An 18,164-nucleotide genomic window follows, 5' to 3' on the forward strand; every position below is an offset into this window, starting at 1 on the left:
TCTTCTCACTAAATTAAGATGTGAACACATGAACAACATCTCCAGAACTGCACTGAGAGTCACTTCATGAGCATCTGACCGTTTGATTTGAGTAAAACTAGCGTCATATCACATCATAGACTGTATCATATACACAGAACTGTAAAGGTAAACCCGTCAAAATAAAAGTATTTGCCAGATATCTATTACTAGCCTATTGTTCAGCAGAATGTAGAAAGCCTACTACTACTTTTATTAAAATGAAACGAACATAATTTAAGGAATAATCACACAATATTTCTTCCATGTATTATTTTTAATAGTAAATCCCATTTGTTTACCAAAAAATAAAGTTTGCTTAATTTTCAGTAATTAAAAGATACATTAAATGAATGTTTTATGCCTTCATTTGATAACCAGAAAAATGTGAATAGACAGAATTTCAGAGGGGAAAAAACATTTCACATAAGGCTATTTTAAGAAAAAAATTTAACAAATTAAGTTGTTTTTATGTATTTAAATAATTACACTTGCTTAAACACAGAATTAGATAACAATGAAACATATGATGAAGAAAAAAAAATAGAGATATATTTTTTGCTCCATATCGCCCAGCCCTAGGTAGAAGGCTAGTTAGGTACGCAGGAGCTAAACCATTAAGGGTCTTATAGGTAAGTAATAATAATTTGTAACTGATACAGAACTTAATAGGTAGCCAGTGCAGAGACTGTAGAATTGGGGTAATATGATCATATTTTCTTGACCTGGTAAGGACTCTAGCCGCTGCATTTTGGACTACCTGTAGCTTGTACTGACATAAATAAATAATGACAGTACTGTGTGTCAATGTATCTAGCAATTTCAAATGAAAATTGAGCAACCTAATATTGCTAAACTTACTCAAACATAGTGAAAGCACCTTTGAACCAATTTATGAAATGAAAACACTGTGTAGTAGACATTACTTTTTAGTGGCGTCAGACCCATTCAGGCCCTGTAATTTGCATCCTGTGGGTTTGAATTTTACCAGCATATTTCTCATCCACTAGTATGTAATTTACACCTGGCATTTTCTGTCTGACCACACTGAAGGTGCATTGGAATAAATGTGTTAATGCAATCTTGCTAAAAAATATCGGGATACAAAATGCATGTAAATGCTAGATGTAAAGAGGCTTTATTTGTTATTTCTACTTTGCTTGAATCCAGCAGTCTTCTCAGTCTTTTCAGATGCAGAGACTAGCTTTTGTTTTCAGTTTTGGCCCCCAGATGTGAGCATAGGTTTCTCAGCATTGTTTTTCAGTGTGTGTCCATGTGGAAAGCATGCCTGGGCTCTTTAATTTGTATATCAAAGGTGTTTGCTGGCAGCATGTGTGTGTAAATGCAGTGAAGTGTCGTGCAGTGTGTTTTTCCCTCAACTAACAGCTGTTTCAAGCTGTGTCTACTGTCTACACTGTAGGTGGAGACGTGACGCTCTGGTTTTGATGTGTCATACCAAGACCATTTCAATGCAATATAGATATCAATCAATCATTGCAGTAGGTGTATTTTAGATTTGTTGCATTGTGTTTGCTATATACTGCAACATAAATGGAATGTATACTTCAGTTGTAGTCTAGATTTTGTCACATTAGGGGTAAAGTACCGTTTTTAAATGATAAATCGGAAGTATAAATGAGAAACCAATATGCTTCTAAAAACAAAAAAAAGTTTCAAAATAAAACCATTTTTTGTTTGTGCTAAATATGCCAGGCAGATTAAACATTTGCATTTGTAAATGTTTTAGTAACTAAAGTTATTTAATTTTGTAATTATTAGTATTATTTAATTTAAATATATTTTATTATTAAATATTGAATAATTAATCAATTATTATTAAATGCCATATTGATAAATATTATTTATTGTATTTATTTATACATTAACAGAATAGCCTAAAATGATAACATGTCATAAAAAACTAAATAAAAATCAGTTCAAATGATAAATGGGAAGAAAAACCTAAAAACCAATGTGCTTCTGTGAAAAAAGTGAAAGTGACTTGACATACAGCCAAGTATGGTGAGCTACACTCGGAGCTACACTGTGCTCTGCATTTAACCCATCTAAAGTGCACACACACAACAGTGACCACACACCCAGAGCAGTGGGCAGCCATTTATGCTGCGGCGCCCGGGGAGCGTTCGATGCCTTGCTCAAGGTTCGATGCCTTGCTCAAGGGCACCTCAGTCATGGTATTGAAGGTGGAGAGAGCTGTGTACATTCACTCCCCCCACCTACAATCCCTGCCGGTCTGAGACTCGAACTCACAACCTTTGGATTACGAGTCCAAATCTCTAACCATTAGGCCACGACTTCCCCCCAAACTGTGTCAAACTGTATAAGAAAAAAAACTTTTTTGTTTGGAATAAAAATAGGGGTGCACGATAAATATCGGCCGATAATTAATGCGCAGAGCCGTTGTTAATTGAGAAGCTGTGCAAATCCATGTTCATTATCAGTGTGGGTTTGTGCAGCTTCTCAGTTAACAACGGCTCTGTGTAGTAACAGCTGCTCTATGTGAAATCACGCACCTAATGGAATTTACCACTGATTAGAGAACCGGCTTTACTGACGAGATGCGCATTAATTATCGGCCGATATTTATCGTGCACCCCTAAATAAACATGCCAAGCATATAATTATTTTTTTTATAATATTATTAACTTATTACTATTATTATTATTATTAACTATATTATTATTATTATTATAGATGCTATAGTAAAAAATATTTTTTAAAGTGTTTGTGACAGTCAAAGATAAGAATGTTATAAAAAGAGCAAATAACTAGATCAAACAATAAATAAAAAAGCAATAAAACGTTTTAACGATAAAGCTTTTTTATATAAAGATGGCAAGCAGATATTATTTTAATAAAAATAAAACTTATAAGAATATATTTTAAAATTATTTAAAATGTTTTTATTTTTACATTTTTAGATTTAAATTTTAATTATTGACTATATTATTATAATTATTATTATATAAAAAACCCAAATGGAAGCGTATTAGTTTCTCGCATGCAATGAATCATTAGCAGTGCAGATTCTATATTGCAAGTATGTGTGGGCATTTTTGCAGCTCTTTATGTTAAAACCTGCAACCACTGAGCTGGTATACCTGACCTCACTGAGCTATACCCATGGAAAGCACCGCTTGCTCCCCCCCCCCCCCCCCCTCTCTCTCTCTCTCTCTCTCTCTCTCTCTCTCTCTCTCTTTCTCTATTCGTCTCGGTGTCTTGATGCATGTAGCTTCTGTGGTTCACCTTCTCTAGTCCGTAAACAGGATGCTTGCTCGACCTGTGTGAATATGAAGTTGTATATGAGTAGCTGTGTGTGTGTTTTATCATAAGTGTATACATATTTTACGTATACGTGTCATGTTATGTACTAACACTTTCCAAATTGCATGTGCATTTATAGTGATTATATTTTTATATAATTTAAGGCCCGGTGCATTTTCTCAACATGCTATTATTACTGACAAACAAGTGTTTTTGAATCTGCAGCTACAGATAAACTGCTCAAGCTGGGAGAGAGGTTGAATTAAAAAGCAAGAATAAAGTGAACTCTTCTGCTAGATGCATTAATGCACTTTCTTTTTTTTCCTGCAGTGCATTTAATGCAACAAGCTAATAGCATTTAACACAGCTAGCGGTGGATGACAAGTGGTTTTCTAGCGGTTTCAGATTACAGAAAACATCCCTTTTCTAAAGAAAAGTAAGATATTTGTCCATAATCTGGAGGTTTTGACTGACAGAGGAAACTGGCTCTTTATTTTCATCTGCAGTTCTCCTTCTCTCTATCTCTGTTTCTTCCTTTCATGTGTATTTTCTCAGTACTGTGTAAAGCTGTGGTGGGGCTTTCGAGAGCAGCAGTAAAGGTCAGAGTGATTGACACACTGTTTTAGCAGTGCGTTGGGAGGGAGAGGGAGGTAAATAAATGAAGGAGTGTAAAAATAAAGCCAGTGAAAACCATGTGCAAACCATTCTGACCAAGAAAAGGATCAGTCTTTAGCACAGCATGCATTTGTGTACAAATGTGTGTGTATTTCAAAAGGTGGGGAACTTAAATGTCAAAGAACGTGTTATATGCTGAAAGACATGCTAGCTGTCAACACCACTGAAGAGCATTGATATAATATTCTGTGTATATATAATAATATATATCAGTGCTTCCCACAGGTTTTAAATATACTTGCGGGGGGGTAGCCGAGTGGAAATCCTTCTATTACCTACAGCACAAAAATGGTCTACTTCATGTGACAAACTACAAATAATGTGACTTTTAACAATGTTTTTGTTTATAGAAATTCATTTTGATACAGCTTATGCTGTGTTTAGGGGGATATGAAGTACTTTTTATCCATTAACCTCCAAATTCGTCAACTACACCATTAGCATGCATTTGAAATACTACATTTTTATGAAAAAAAACACTTTAAAGGTGCTATATGTAAGTTTTTGACTCTACTAAAGCACAAAAATACCATAATATGTTTGCAGATATTTAAGAAACATGCTAAGTCAACATACTTGTTTATCTGATAAACAGTTCTACAGTCATTTATTCTCCTTTAAAATGTGCGTTCCGGGCCGGAATGTCGATCTTTGTTTTGGTTTGTGGAACCCGCCCACTGCCAGTTTACCCAATTGTATTTTGGCACCCGAGTTGCTAATTGGAAACACAGTGTAATTTCATTTTTTTATTGTCAAGTGTGCTCGTTCCTGTTTCTGTCATCAATCAGGCAACCTGATTGTGCATCAAGTCTGAGGAGGAGGGGCCGGGTGAAAAAAAAAACCTATCCAATATTTTGAATTTGGACTGCAATACCTAGTTCAACCACTCTTTGTCAATCCTACATACAGCACCTTTAATGATGATCAAAATTGGTTGTTTCTGTATATTGATCTAGGTGTTTGGGAAGAATTGTGCCATCTGCTGGTTACAGGAAAATCTGGAGGAAATACAGTAATTATATAGAGATCCATTAATTTTTCTGTATGTGCCTAGCTGCTCTTATAAATGCAATGTAGAACAAAGATGATCACACAAACATATTACCTAGTCTTTGTCTATGAAACATCCACCACGTCTCTGCAGCGCATCTGGGACTGTCAGTGGGACTAAACAGTTCTCACGCACACCAAACGTCTAGGAACTTCATGTCGCGTCTTTTGCATGCTCAAACGTATTATTTAAATGTAGACACTCAAATAGAGATCAAGAACCCAGCCAAGATTGACGAAAAGCTGATCATAGCTGTACAGGTTTTTTATCATTATTTTTTCATATCTCCCTAAATATATCTAGTAGTAAAGTTAAAACAAGTGCTGGAAATCCATTTATCCTTGACTGAAACGTCATTGTCTTCTTGGAGAATGAGGCCGGCATTTTTTATGTGTTTTTAGACGCCACATGTGAATGGTCTCTAATTGATGGTTTCATCATCTCGGGCAGATAAAAAAGTATAAGAGGATAAAAATAACGAAAAGCTAAAACATGTTACCAAATATACTTGGGCTAGGTAATGTCTATGTGTGGAAAGCTCTGTATATTTTTTTAATTAAGTTCTGAAAATAATTATCAAATATATTAAATTGAATTAATGCAAATATTATAATTTATATTGACTTGATATCTTTGACAGCAATGAAAACAATCATCAAATGTAAAGTGTCACACAGGAAATTGTGGGAATGTCCATTCAATTAAATTTTCACTGTTATTTAGTAGATGACTTTCAAAAAACAATTCAATTTGTCAATTGTAATTGTCAATTAAATTAAGTGTGTGTGTGTGTGTGTGTGTGTGTGTGTGTGTGTGTTGGTGTGTTTGTGTGTTTGTGTGTGTTTGTGTGTGTTTGTGTGTGTTTGTGTGTGCGAGTGAGAGAGAGTGAGAGACCCTGGAGCACAAAAGTCTTAAGTCACTGGGGTATATGTTTAGCAATAGCCAAAATAACAATGTATGGGTCAAAATGATCGATTTTTTTTTATGCCAAAAATCATTGAGACATTAAGTAAATATCATGTTCCATGAAGATATTATGTAAATTTCCTACCATAAATATATCAAAACTTATTTTTTGATTAGTAGTATGCATTGCTAAGAAGTTCATTTGCACAACTTTAAAGGTAATTCTCTTAGTATTTAGATTTTTTTTGTACCCTCAGAATCCAGATTTTCAATTAGTTGTAACTCAGACAAATATTGTCCATTCCTAATAAACCATACATCAAAGGAAATATCATTTTTTCAACTTTCAAATGAAAATTGGTTTATAAATCTCAACTTAGAAAAATTTACACTTAAGACTGGTTTTGTGTTCCAGTGTCACATATGGTTCTTAAACCAGTGTTTCTGTATTAAATTGTGTGTGTGTATATATATATATATATATTTATATTTGTGCTTTCTGCATCCTGTCGTTTCTAGATTCCTTTCTGATTGTTATTGCCAATTTCATTACGTGACTAATTTTGAAAGGTTGTTCTGAGAATGTTAGCAAAAGCAAAAGTAACAATTTGGAAGTGGAGTTATTCAGATGAATGGTGTGGCTGTTTGTTGTGGCATTTAAAATTACACTCATACACAACACATGCACAATTAAACCGTGTTTTATGCGGTAACACTAGAGAACATCTGTGAGTTGAAATGAAACTTTTTAATATGAGGATGAGTCATGAAGTCCTTATGAGTTATAAATAAGGATTTTCGTGCCATCGCAGTCTATTTGTTTATATTGTGTGTGTGTGTATATATATATATACATATATACATATATATACAACCCGAATTCCGGAAAAGTTGGGACGTTTTTTAAATTTTAATAAAATGAAAACTAAAAGACTTTCAAATCACATGAGCCAATATTTTATTCACAATAGAACATAGATAACATAGCAAATGTTTAAACTGAGAAAGTTTACAATTTTATGCACAAAATGACCTCATTTCAATTTTGATTTCTGCTACAGGTCTCAAAATAGTTGGGACGGGGCATGTTTACCATGGTGTAGCATCTCCTTTTCTTCTCAAAACAGTTTGAAGACGTCTGGGCATTGAGGCTATGAGTTGCTGGAGTTTTGCTGTTGGAATTTGGTCCCATTCTTGCCTTATATAGATTTCCAGCTGCTGAAGAGTTCGTGGTCGTCTTTGACGTATTTTTCGTTTAATGATGCGCCAAATGTTCTCTATAGGTGAAAGATCTGGACTGCAGGCAGGCCAGGTTAGCACCCGGACTCTTCTACGACGAAGCCATGCTGTTGTTATAGCTGCAGTATGTGGTTTTGCATTGTCCTGCTGAAATAAACAAGGCCTTCCCTGAAATAGACGTTGTTTGGAGGGAAGCATATGTTGCTCTAAAACCTTTATATACCTTTCAGCATTCACAGAGCCTTCCAAAACATGCAAGCTGCCCATACCGTATGCACTTATGCACCCCCATACCATCAGAGATGCTGGCTTTTGAACTGAACGCTGATAACATGCTGGAAGGTCTCCCTCCTCTTTAGCCTGGAGGACACGGCGTCCGTGATTTCCAACAAGAATGTCACATTTGGACTCGTCTGACCATAAAACACTATTCCACTTTGAAATAGTCCATTTTAAATGAGCCTTGGCCCACAGGACACGACGGCGCTTCTGGACCATGTTCACATGTGGCTTCCTTTTTGCATGATAGAGCTTTAGTTGGCATCTGCTGATGGCACGGCGGATTGTGTTTACCGACAGTGGTTTCTGAAAGTATTCCTGGGCCCATTTAGTAATGTCATGGACACAATCATGCCGATGAGTGATGCAGTGTCGTCTGAAAGCCTGAAGACCACGGGCATCCAATAAAGGTCTCCGGCCTTGTCCCTTACACACAGAGATTTCTCCAGTTTCTCTGAATCTTTTGATGATGTTATGCACTGTAGATGATGAGATTTGCAAAGCCTTTGCAATTTGACCTTGAGGAACATTGTTTTTAAAGTTTTCCACAATTTTTTTACGCAGTCTTTCACAGATTGGAGAGCCTCTGCCCATCTTTACTTCTGAGAGACTCTGCTTCTCTAAGACAAAGCTTTTATAGCTAATCATGTTACAGACCTGATATCAATTAACTTAATTATTCACTAGATGTTCTCCCAGCTGAATCTTTTCAAAACTGCTTTCTTTTTTAGCCATTTGTTGCCCCCGTGCCAACTTTTTTGAGACCTGTAGCAGGCATTAAATTTTAAATGAGCTAATTAAGTGGATAAAAGTGTAAAATTTCTCAGTTTAAACATTTGCTACGTTATCTATGTTCTATTGTGAATAAAATATTGGCTCATGTGATTTGAAATTCCTTTAGTTTTCATTTTATTAAAATTTAAAAAACGTCCCAACTTTTCCGGAATTCGGGTTGTATATATATATATATACACACATATACAAATATATATATATATACATATACACATATATATATATATACACGTATATATATATATATATATATATATATATATATATATATATATATATATATATATCTATATATATATATATATATATATATACATATATATGCGTGTATATATATATATACATATATATATATATATATATATGCATATATACATATATATGTGTATATATATATATGTATATATGTGTGTATATATATATATATATATATATATATATACGTGTGTGTGTGTGTGTGTGTATGTGTGTATATATATATATATATATATATATATATATATATATATATATATATATATATAAAATAGAAAAACAACATTCTACACATCCTTGCAAATAATTTGTATTGTGTAGAGTGAGAGTAAATATTCCAGCCTCCGACACACAGAAACAGGGACTAAATATGGTCATAATAAGCAATTCAATATGGATTTCTTAGTATTTTTCACTTTGGTTTAAGAACCATCATGATTTTTCACACTCGGCTGGCAGCAGTTCTGGAAGTCACTTCACAAGCTAGAAGCTAGATATCTTCAAGTTTGCTTAAGTTTCTCATACCTAAACAACAGTAAAGCAAAATAAAAAGTGCTTAGGTTCACTAAACTACTAAATATATTTTTAAATGTAAGATTTTCTGGCACAGTACAATTGAAGATATTTGAATGAATGGAGCTAAATTACACTAGTCAAGTCAAGTCACCTTTATTTGTATAGTGCTTACTGCAATACTGATTGTGTCAAAGCAACTTTACGGTGTCAAACAGGAAAATAGTTTGTCAATAATGCAAGAAGACAATAACAGTAATTTTTCAGTTAAAGTCGGTTCATTGATGATTCAGTAATGTCATCACCCAGTTCAGCTCTCTTCCAATATTGTCTGGGCAATCAGTCAAGCGTCCCCAACTAAGCAAGCCAAAGGCGACTGTGGCAAGGAACCAAAACTCCATCGGTGACAGAAATGGGGAAAAAAACCTTGGGAGGAACCTAAGCTTGCAATCGGCACTCCAGTCATGTCACATTTATTTATGTAGCGCTTTATACAGAAGATTGATTGAAAAGCATGCAGCTTTACATAAAACATGAAAAATAAAGTCTCAAAGTGTCAATCTCGCTTTCAGTTGGAATTACAACTTGACTTTCTGCTATAAAGCACTTGTCCAATGTGGAGCTAGCCAATTAATTTTATTAGTGGATGCATAAATAAATAAACATTCATTACATTAAAGTGATAGTTTGGTTTGCATAGATGAAAGCTTGATCTAGCTCAGGACTGCTTTGATTACTGTAACACTATAAGGTGTTTTAAGAGAGCTAATGTTGTGAATAAAATAATTTATTGAAAATAAAATGTTTTAGCAATATATTTTGTCCCATATATGACTTAAAAAAAGATGTCTGGCAGAATGATGCATCATTCAGTCAGTCAAATACTTCATACAGTTAATTAAATGGTGAATGAGAAAGTCTTTCATATAATTTTGTGTGCTAAACATATTTATTTGTATTGTAAAAAGAAGTGATTACCTTGTTTTATTTATTAGTTAGAATATGTGTAACTCAGTATTTTAACTAATTGAAAAAGCAGAATACTAGAACAAAGCCTACCGATTAATTGGTGAAATAATTGATTAGTCAATTAATCATTGCAATAATCGTTACATTGTTAATCAATTATTCAAATAATCATTTGTTGCAGCCCTAGTTTTAATCATCTTTTGTTTGTAACTTTACGTATACTAAATTATTTTGTTCATGAAATGTATATATTGTTTTAATTGACTTTTGTTTGTAACCATATGCATAGATTAAACTGTTTTGTTTAAACAAAATATCATATGGATATTAGTTTAATTCATATTTTGTTTGAAGTCATACATATACTTGTTTAAATAATATTTTGTGCATAAATGTGTGTAAGCTATTTTTAATCATATTTTGTTTATAACCATATGTGTACTAGTCTAAACCCCCCGTGAACATGAATTAGGTATGCACCGATCCGATACCCCTTATCGGTATCCGATAGTGCCATGCGATATACTCTTCAATATCTCTTCCCTCTTTGCTTAACTTTTTTTATGAGAAGAGCTGCACACTGTGACTCCAGGTTGCTTCAAGTGTTTCATCCTGTGAACAGGATGTGCATAAAGCACTTGTTGTTATTGTGGTCATACACAAAATAAAGAAGACTTTTACATTTCTTTCCACTGTTATCACAATGCAAGTTATTAGCGATGAAAAATAGCTTAATTTTAGTTTTTCTGTTTCTCAAAAGAATCTAAATAATAATAATAATATCAAACCCTTGGTCATTTCTCTTTATTTGTAACTAGAGAAAACGAAATATTCAAAGACCAGAGTGCAATTATTGGAGAATATTGTATTGTAGACAGATTGGAGATTCATCCTAATAAACATGCTGTTACAATAGAAAAAAAACCAATAACATTTAAATGCAATTAAAACCTTGTATTTCTATTATCCACTTCAGCACCGTTCAGAGCCTCATTTATCTCAGGACTGTGGCAACAAACAGTTGCTTAGCTTGCTCACCTAATATAACCATACATTTTCTATAACGAAAAAACAACAACATAATTTTAATGACAAAACATCTCGTTATTGCGAGAAAATTTTTTGTTTTTAACAAGATCATTTTGTCGTTTTAATGAGATAACTCATGATTATGAGAAAGGATACAGTTTTAGTGGCACAACATCTCATTATGACAACATTATTGAGTAGAAAAAAATATGTGTGGCAGCAATGTGTCACTGGCGCACTTTTGTTTGTATACTAGTTTCATTCATCTTATTCGTAATCGTATATCTATTTTTAATCATCTTTTGTTTGTAATGGTATGCTATTTTAGTTGATTTTTGTAGCTATACTACTAGTCATAAAGCCTACTACTTTAAATTATATTTTGCTCATCCTTAAATCATTAAATCAAATACCAGTTTAAATTATCTTTTGTTTGCAACTGTATGTATACTGGTTTAAATCATTGTTTATACCATATTTATGCTAGATTTAATACATTTTTGGTTCATAAACATATGTATATGTACTATGCAGCCATAACTATAGGTCTAGTTATTTTACAGTATGTTATAGGAATTGCTGAACAAGCACATTTCATGCATTTGCGAAGAGACATGAAGAAGAGAAACCAATCATGTGTTTTAGCATAAATGTGTGTGGTGTTTAATATTTTAATCACTTCTTGTTCCACTGGAATTAGTGCAGAAGTGTGCGTTTGTATGCAGATGTCAATAAGTCAGTGGTGATTTCTGCTCTCCTCTGTGAGAGTTGACTGCAGTTCTAGAAGGAAAGCTTGTAAAATTACAACACGTTGATCTGGCAGAAGCCTGTGCGTGTGAAGCTATTTTAAGCCATGATTCCGTCCGACTCACTTCAGTTTTGTTTGAGAGAGAAAGAGCTTCTTCATTCCCAAATCTTTGATGTGACAAATTCCTGCAGCTCCGAGCGTCCGGATTCATTTGCAGCTCTCACAACTTCCCGGAATCCGCTCTTATTTTTTCCCAAGGAGATTTGGTGTGTGTGTGTGTGTGTGTGTGTGTGTGTGTGTGTGTGTGTGTGTGTGTGTGTGTGTGTGTGCGGGTGTATTTTGTGAGTGATTATATGTGTGTGTGTGTGTGTGTGTGTGTGTGTGTGTGTGTGTGTGTGTGTGTGTGTGTGTGTGTGTGTGTGTGTGTGTGTGTAGGCGTAGGTCGAGGGTTTCAGATCACGGGTCATAGATCTATTCCCTCTTAATATCCAGATGAACATTCTTAGCTAATCCCAGTAGAACAAGAAAAATCATCCCCCTCTAATTTCCCCTAGTCTCTGCTCAAACCAACACTGGACTACATTCATGGACTACATTCATTATCATCAATGAATAGTAGTTGTGTGCCAGATTGTAGTGTACAGGTGCATCTCAATAAATTAGAATGTCGTGGAAAAGTTCACTGATTTCAGTAATTCAACTCAAATTGTGAAACTCCTGTATTAGATTAATTCAATGCACACAGACTGAAGTAATTTAAGTCTTTGGTTCTTTTAACCGTGATGATTTTGGCTCAACAAATTAGAATACTTCATAAGACCACTAAAATCATTTTTAGTGAATTGTTGGCCTTCTGGAAAGTGTGTTCATTTACTGTATACTTGGCAGGGACTGATTTTGCTTTAATTACTGCCTCAATTTGGTGTGGCATAGAGGGTGATCAGTTTGTGGCACTGTTGAGGTGGTGTGAAGCCCAGGTTTCTTTGACAGTGGCCTTCAGTTCATCTGCATTTTTTTTCTTTGGTCTCTTGTTTCACATTCTCCTCTTGATAATACTCCATAGATTCTCTATGGGGTTCAGGTCTGGTGAATTTGCTGGCCAGTCAAGCACACCAACACCATGGTCATTAAACCAACTTTTGGTGCTTTTGGCAGTGTGGGCAGGTGTCAAATCCTGCTGGTAAATGGAATCAGCATCTTCAAAAAGCTGGTCAGCAGAAGGAAGCATGAAGTACTCAAATTTTTTGGTAAATGGGTGCAGTGGTTTCCAAAAAACACAATGGCCCAACACCAGCAGATGACATTGCACCCCAAATCATCACAGACTGGAAACTTAACACTGGACTTCAAGCACCTTGGGCTATGAGCTTCTCCACCCTTCCTTCAGACTCTAGAACCTTGGTTTCCAAATGAAATACAAAACTTGCTCTCATCTGAAAAGAGGACTTTGGACCACTGGGCAACAGTCCAGTTCTTCTTCTCCTTAGCCCAGGTAAGACGCCTCAGGAGTGGCTTAACAAGAGGAATATGACAACTGTAGCCAAATTCCTTGACACGTCTGTGTGTGGTGGCTCTTGATGCCTTGACCCCAGCCTCAGTCCATTCCTTGTGAAGCTCACTCAAATTATTGAATCAATTTCGCTTCACAAGGCTGCGGTTCTCTCGGTTGGTTGTGCATCTTTTTCCTTCCACTCAACTTTCTGTTAACATGCTTGGATACAGCACTCTGTAAACAGCCAGCTTCTTTGGTAATGAATGTTTGTGGCTTACCCTCCTTGTGAAGGGTGTCAATGATTGTCTTCTGGACAACTGTCAGATCAGCAGTCTTCCCCATGATTGTGTAGCCTAGTGAACCAAACTGAGAGACCATTTTGAAGGCTCAAGAGACCTTTGAAGGTGTTATGAGTTTATTAGTTGGTTGGCATTACTTTATCCTTTGCCAGAAACAGGCTTCCACAGGAAAGAAAAAACTGAATTGAAAGATGTAAACTCCAGAATTCAGAGAAAAAGTCAGAATTGCAAGATGTAAACTCAGAATTCTGACTTTTTATCTCTCAATTCTGACTTTTCTGCAAGGAAAAATGTGAGATACAAACCCCTAATTGTGAGGTAAAAAATTGCAATTACCTCTTTTATTTCATTCAGTGGTGAAAACGGGCTTCCATTTAAATCACAATTTATTGCTCAATGTCAAATTTGACATTTGCGTTTATTTTTTACACTTTTATCTCACAAATGAGAATAATATAAGCAGTTGTGATCAGTTCTTGAGTAATAATTCTTATCATTCTTATAATGCAGTGTCAGATTTGGTTTTGTGGAAATCTGCTCTAAGTTTAGTAGCAGGTTTCATGCATTTACAAAGACAAATGGAGAGGAGAAACTTTTTCAAGAGAAAACGTTGCTACTGTACAACAATTTAATGCATTTACTAGTAGTAAAACTATAAAGACAATATGCATGCACAGTATAAATGATAAAGAAGGTTTTTGATATATGAATGGAATTACATACATTATTTAACTAATTATATTAAGTTGTTGTGCTTTATGTTTTAGGACTACAAAACGCCAAAGCTCACTGTACCCTGTTCGGACATCCAAGAGATTCGACGCTGTAATCGCCTAGAGATGCCAGACAACATGAACACATTTGTCTTAAAGGTGAACAAAGACACACAGTCATGAATTACACACTGGTTCATTTTATTGATAAACTATTTACCAGGCTGATTCATTTGGATCATATAAGACCATTTGAGTTTGTGTATAGGTACGCCCTGTTTTGATGATGTTTTTTTAGTGCAGCTTTTAGTAAATATTGCATGCAATAAATCATTGCTCATTCAATTTTATTAAATTTACACATAATTATGGAACTATATAATACATCCAAAAGTTTAAGACCACACTGAAAGCATTTTTCTTTTTATATTTATACATGGAATCAACAAGGTTTTAGGACTTTCTTTATAAACTTCATAATGTAATAATACTTTTTAGGACTCAGTATCAAGTAAATGAGTGCCATCGATTATGTGAATCTTGTACAGTCAGTTCTTCTGTTGAAGCTCTTTGAAACAACTCAAATTATGCTTGAGAACACGATCATCAGGTTTCATACAATAATTATGAATTAGAAAAATGCAAAATAGAACCATTTTAACTCGTCTCACAATTCTGGAACCCACTGTCATGATTAGTGGTTGACCAGAATGGGTTTTGCTTTGGTTTCTGCTGATATCTAGAGAGCAGTAGCTGATGGCCAATATAATGCATTAACATGCTTTTCTCTGTATAAAACTAAACAATTTATAATTACCATGTATGCAGTTTTTATGGCCTAATATAATTTTTAAATGGTAATTTTAAATGTATATATTTAAATAAGTTATATATATGTAAATAAAAGTTTTTATTTATTTATTTATGCATTTAGCAGACACTTTTATCCAAATCGACTTACAGTGCATTCAGGCTAACATTTTTTAACTTGTGTTTTATGACTTTATAATAATTAAACAAATACATGGAATAGTATTTTGGAAGGTATGTATAAATAAACATTTATGGCCTCTTTATAATTGAGAGACTATATAAACCTTTTACTAAAATATATAAATCCAAAATTACTATTCAAATTTGGATTTATACATTTAGTAAAAGGTTTATATATTTAAATAAATGGGATCATAATAATGATTATTATTACTTCATGAAATATATATCTTTTTTTTATTCGAATTTACTCCTTTTTTTTTTGTAAATATTTTATTTTAGCATTTTTGTTTTCTAATATTACTTCAAATTCACCAAAAATATTTTAAAATATGATGCAGATAATAAACAGAATAACCAAAAGTCGGTAAATAAACATTTAACTCGGTCAGACACTTTATTTGTTATGAATAAAAACATTTTTATGAATCCCTCACCAAATGTCAAATTCATTTCCAAATCTTTTATTTTCTTTTGTTGGTCATGTGTTTCTTTTTTTCCCCTCTGTTCTGCGCTCAGGTTACTGGTCATCCAGGTAGTTTTTTATTTGAGGCTGATAATGAGCAGCAGGTCAGCTCTTGGACCACAGAGCTCAGAGAATGCATCACCAGCAGGTGAGAGAGCAACGCTTTCTGTGTCTTAACTAAACTTAAAGATCCCAGACATCTGCAAACGTTCCTGACATTCCCCTTCTGAGAAAACCCCCTCAGATCCTCTTTTACACACATACATACACTCTCTCACACACACAGAATACAACAGCTCTATTTTACCGAAACTAAACTTAGTGCTACTGCTAAAGAAATGCACATCGTTTGGGTTCTCACATATTTTAGTATTTTTAAAAAGTCTTAATTTAGATGTCAGTTGGGGTTTTTTTTCTTGCAGACATGTCGGCACACACCATCTGTGTGTTCTGCGTATGCTATGTCTTTCACTAAATGTGTGTTTGTGTGTGTGCACGCATCTGTTTCATTTCCTTTTATTGGTGTGAGGGTACTGAGAACTCAAGCCTGTGTGAATATATCAATGTGAGTTTTAGGAAGAGAGAGAGAACCAGAGTGAGGTCTTCCTGTTTTTCTGATTACTAAGAATCTCAAGAACTCGACTCAGCACATCTCATGGCCTCCTTTTTCTCCATGCCCCATTCTCTCTCTTTTTTACTCTGTCTCGTTTGCCTTTTTGTTTTTTTTTACCTTTTTTTCGGTCCACCCTGTGTGTATGCGTTCATCTTGACATAAGAGCATCATATACAAAAGGGTTTGTGCTTGTCCAAGAATTACACAACACATTTCCTGACTCGAACCAAAAGCTTTTGTGCTGCTTTTCCCCGCAACTTCCCCAAACGGCCCTCCCCTCCCCGCGTCTTGCTTCTGCTCTCTTCCTCTAACCTTTCCTTCATTTCGTCCCTGTAGGTTTCAAAGTGACGTCTGTTTTTCTAATTCTCATCCTATAAGACCTGCTCTCCTCTTGACCCAGTTTCTTGTTGTATTCATTCCATTCCTATTTATTTATTTATTTTTAATTAGTCAGAATTTTCACCCAGTCTTTCACCAGTTTTTACTTTTATGAATTATAAACCTTTATTTATTATTTAAATGTTATATTTTCATATTTTCATTTTATGATTTTATTATCTAATATATTAATTATAAATATTATATTGTAACTTTCTATTTATAATTTTATATATATATTTATTAACATATCTTTATTGCGAGGATTGACCCCTTGAGATGAAACATCTCGTTTTCGAGGGGGTCCTCCAGTACATCAAAGCAAAATGAACCAAAACAGCAGAGCAAATATCACGGTCAAAAACAGCACAACAAAACACAACAACACACACATACCAGCTCACAATGCTCAACCCCACCCAGCACGAACCCCACAAGTGACATGACAAATAAACAACCACATGACTAGCATTGCACAAGATCAAGGACTAAGAGGAACACAAACAAGAACATTGATGATGATAATAACAATAATAATCATAATAAATAAATAAAAATGAGGACATAAAAATGAGAAATAGTAAACACATGACCAATGAAGTCCAAGGTCAAACAAACAAAACTAGAAACAAAGACAAATGTTCCGAAGATGTTCCCCGAGGGCCCTTCGAAACTCTGTAAGTGAAGTTAAAGAACGGATAGAAAATGGAAGATTATTCCAATCATATGGAGCCTTAAAACAAAATGCATATTTCCCTACCTGTCTTTTAACTCTAGGAACAACAAAAAAGATCTGATCATTGTGTCGCAGGCTGTATAACGAATTATAAAGCAACTAAGTGTTGCTTGAGATAAACTGGATAATTCAAGTAAAAACTTTTAAAAATAAACTGTAACCAGTGATACTGTCTCCTTGCAGAAGGGGCAAACCAGGACAAATGTCTGTACAACACACAACGGTGTGTCCTAAAGGGACAGCGGAGAACAAAACGGCAAAGACTGTTGTAGACCACATCAATGGAATGCAAACAAGAAGCAGTAGTATTCTGATAAATAATATCGGCATAGTCCAAAATAGGCATGAGCAGCTGTAAGACTATTCTTTTCCTGACCAGAAAATTAAAACGGTTAACAGATTGATAAAGTATTTTAAGACGAGAGTTGAGTTTGTTTGTCATTGCTTGTACATGAGTTTTAAAAGATAAATCAGTTTCCAGCCAAACACCAAGATATTTAAAGGTCTCAGTTGACTCTAAAGGAGAGGAGTTGAGAAAACAAAGATTAAGGTTGTTTTCACCTATATCCAAGGCTTTCCTATGGAACAATAAAGAGTAGGACTTTGATTTATTAAGGAGAAGTTTATTAGCCAATAGCCACTGCTGTGCAGAATTGAAGTCGTGCTGTAAAGAGAGGTTTATCCCAGAGATGGTAGGTTTACTACAGTAAAT

At 34.5% G+C, this 18,164-nt stretch overlaps 1 protein-coding gene across 1 annotated transcript in view; it reads left to right on the top strand.

The window, feature by feature from the left end:
* The window catches only part of LOC132140013 (SH2B adapter protein 3-like), a 44,044-nt gene that overhangs the window by 15,155 nt on the left and 10,725 nt on the right, over positions 1–18,164 (top strand). The window contains exons 2-3 of the mRNA XM_059548768.1: positions 14,321–14,425; positions 15,779–15,873. Coding sequence (XP_059404751.1) covers positions 14,321–14,425; positions 15,779–15,873 — 200 coding nt within the window. The remainder of the gene's footprint in view (positions 1–14,320; positions 14,426–15,778; positions 15,874–18,164) is intronic.

The sequence above is a fragment of the Carassius carassius genome, chromosome 4 (assembly GCF_963082965.1).
Source record: "Carassius carassius chromosome 4, fCarCar2.1, whole genome shotgun sequence".
NCBI lineage: Eukaryota > Metazoa > Chordata > Actinopteri > Cypriniformes > Cyprinidae > Carassius > Carassius carassius.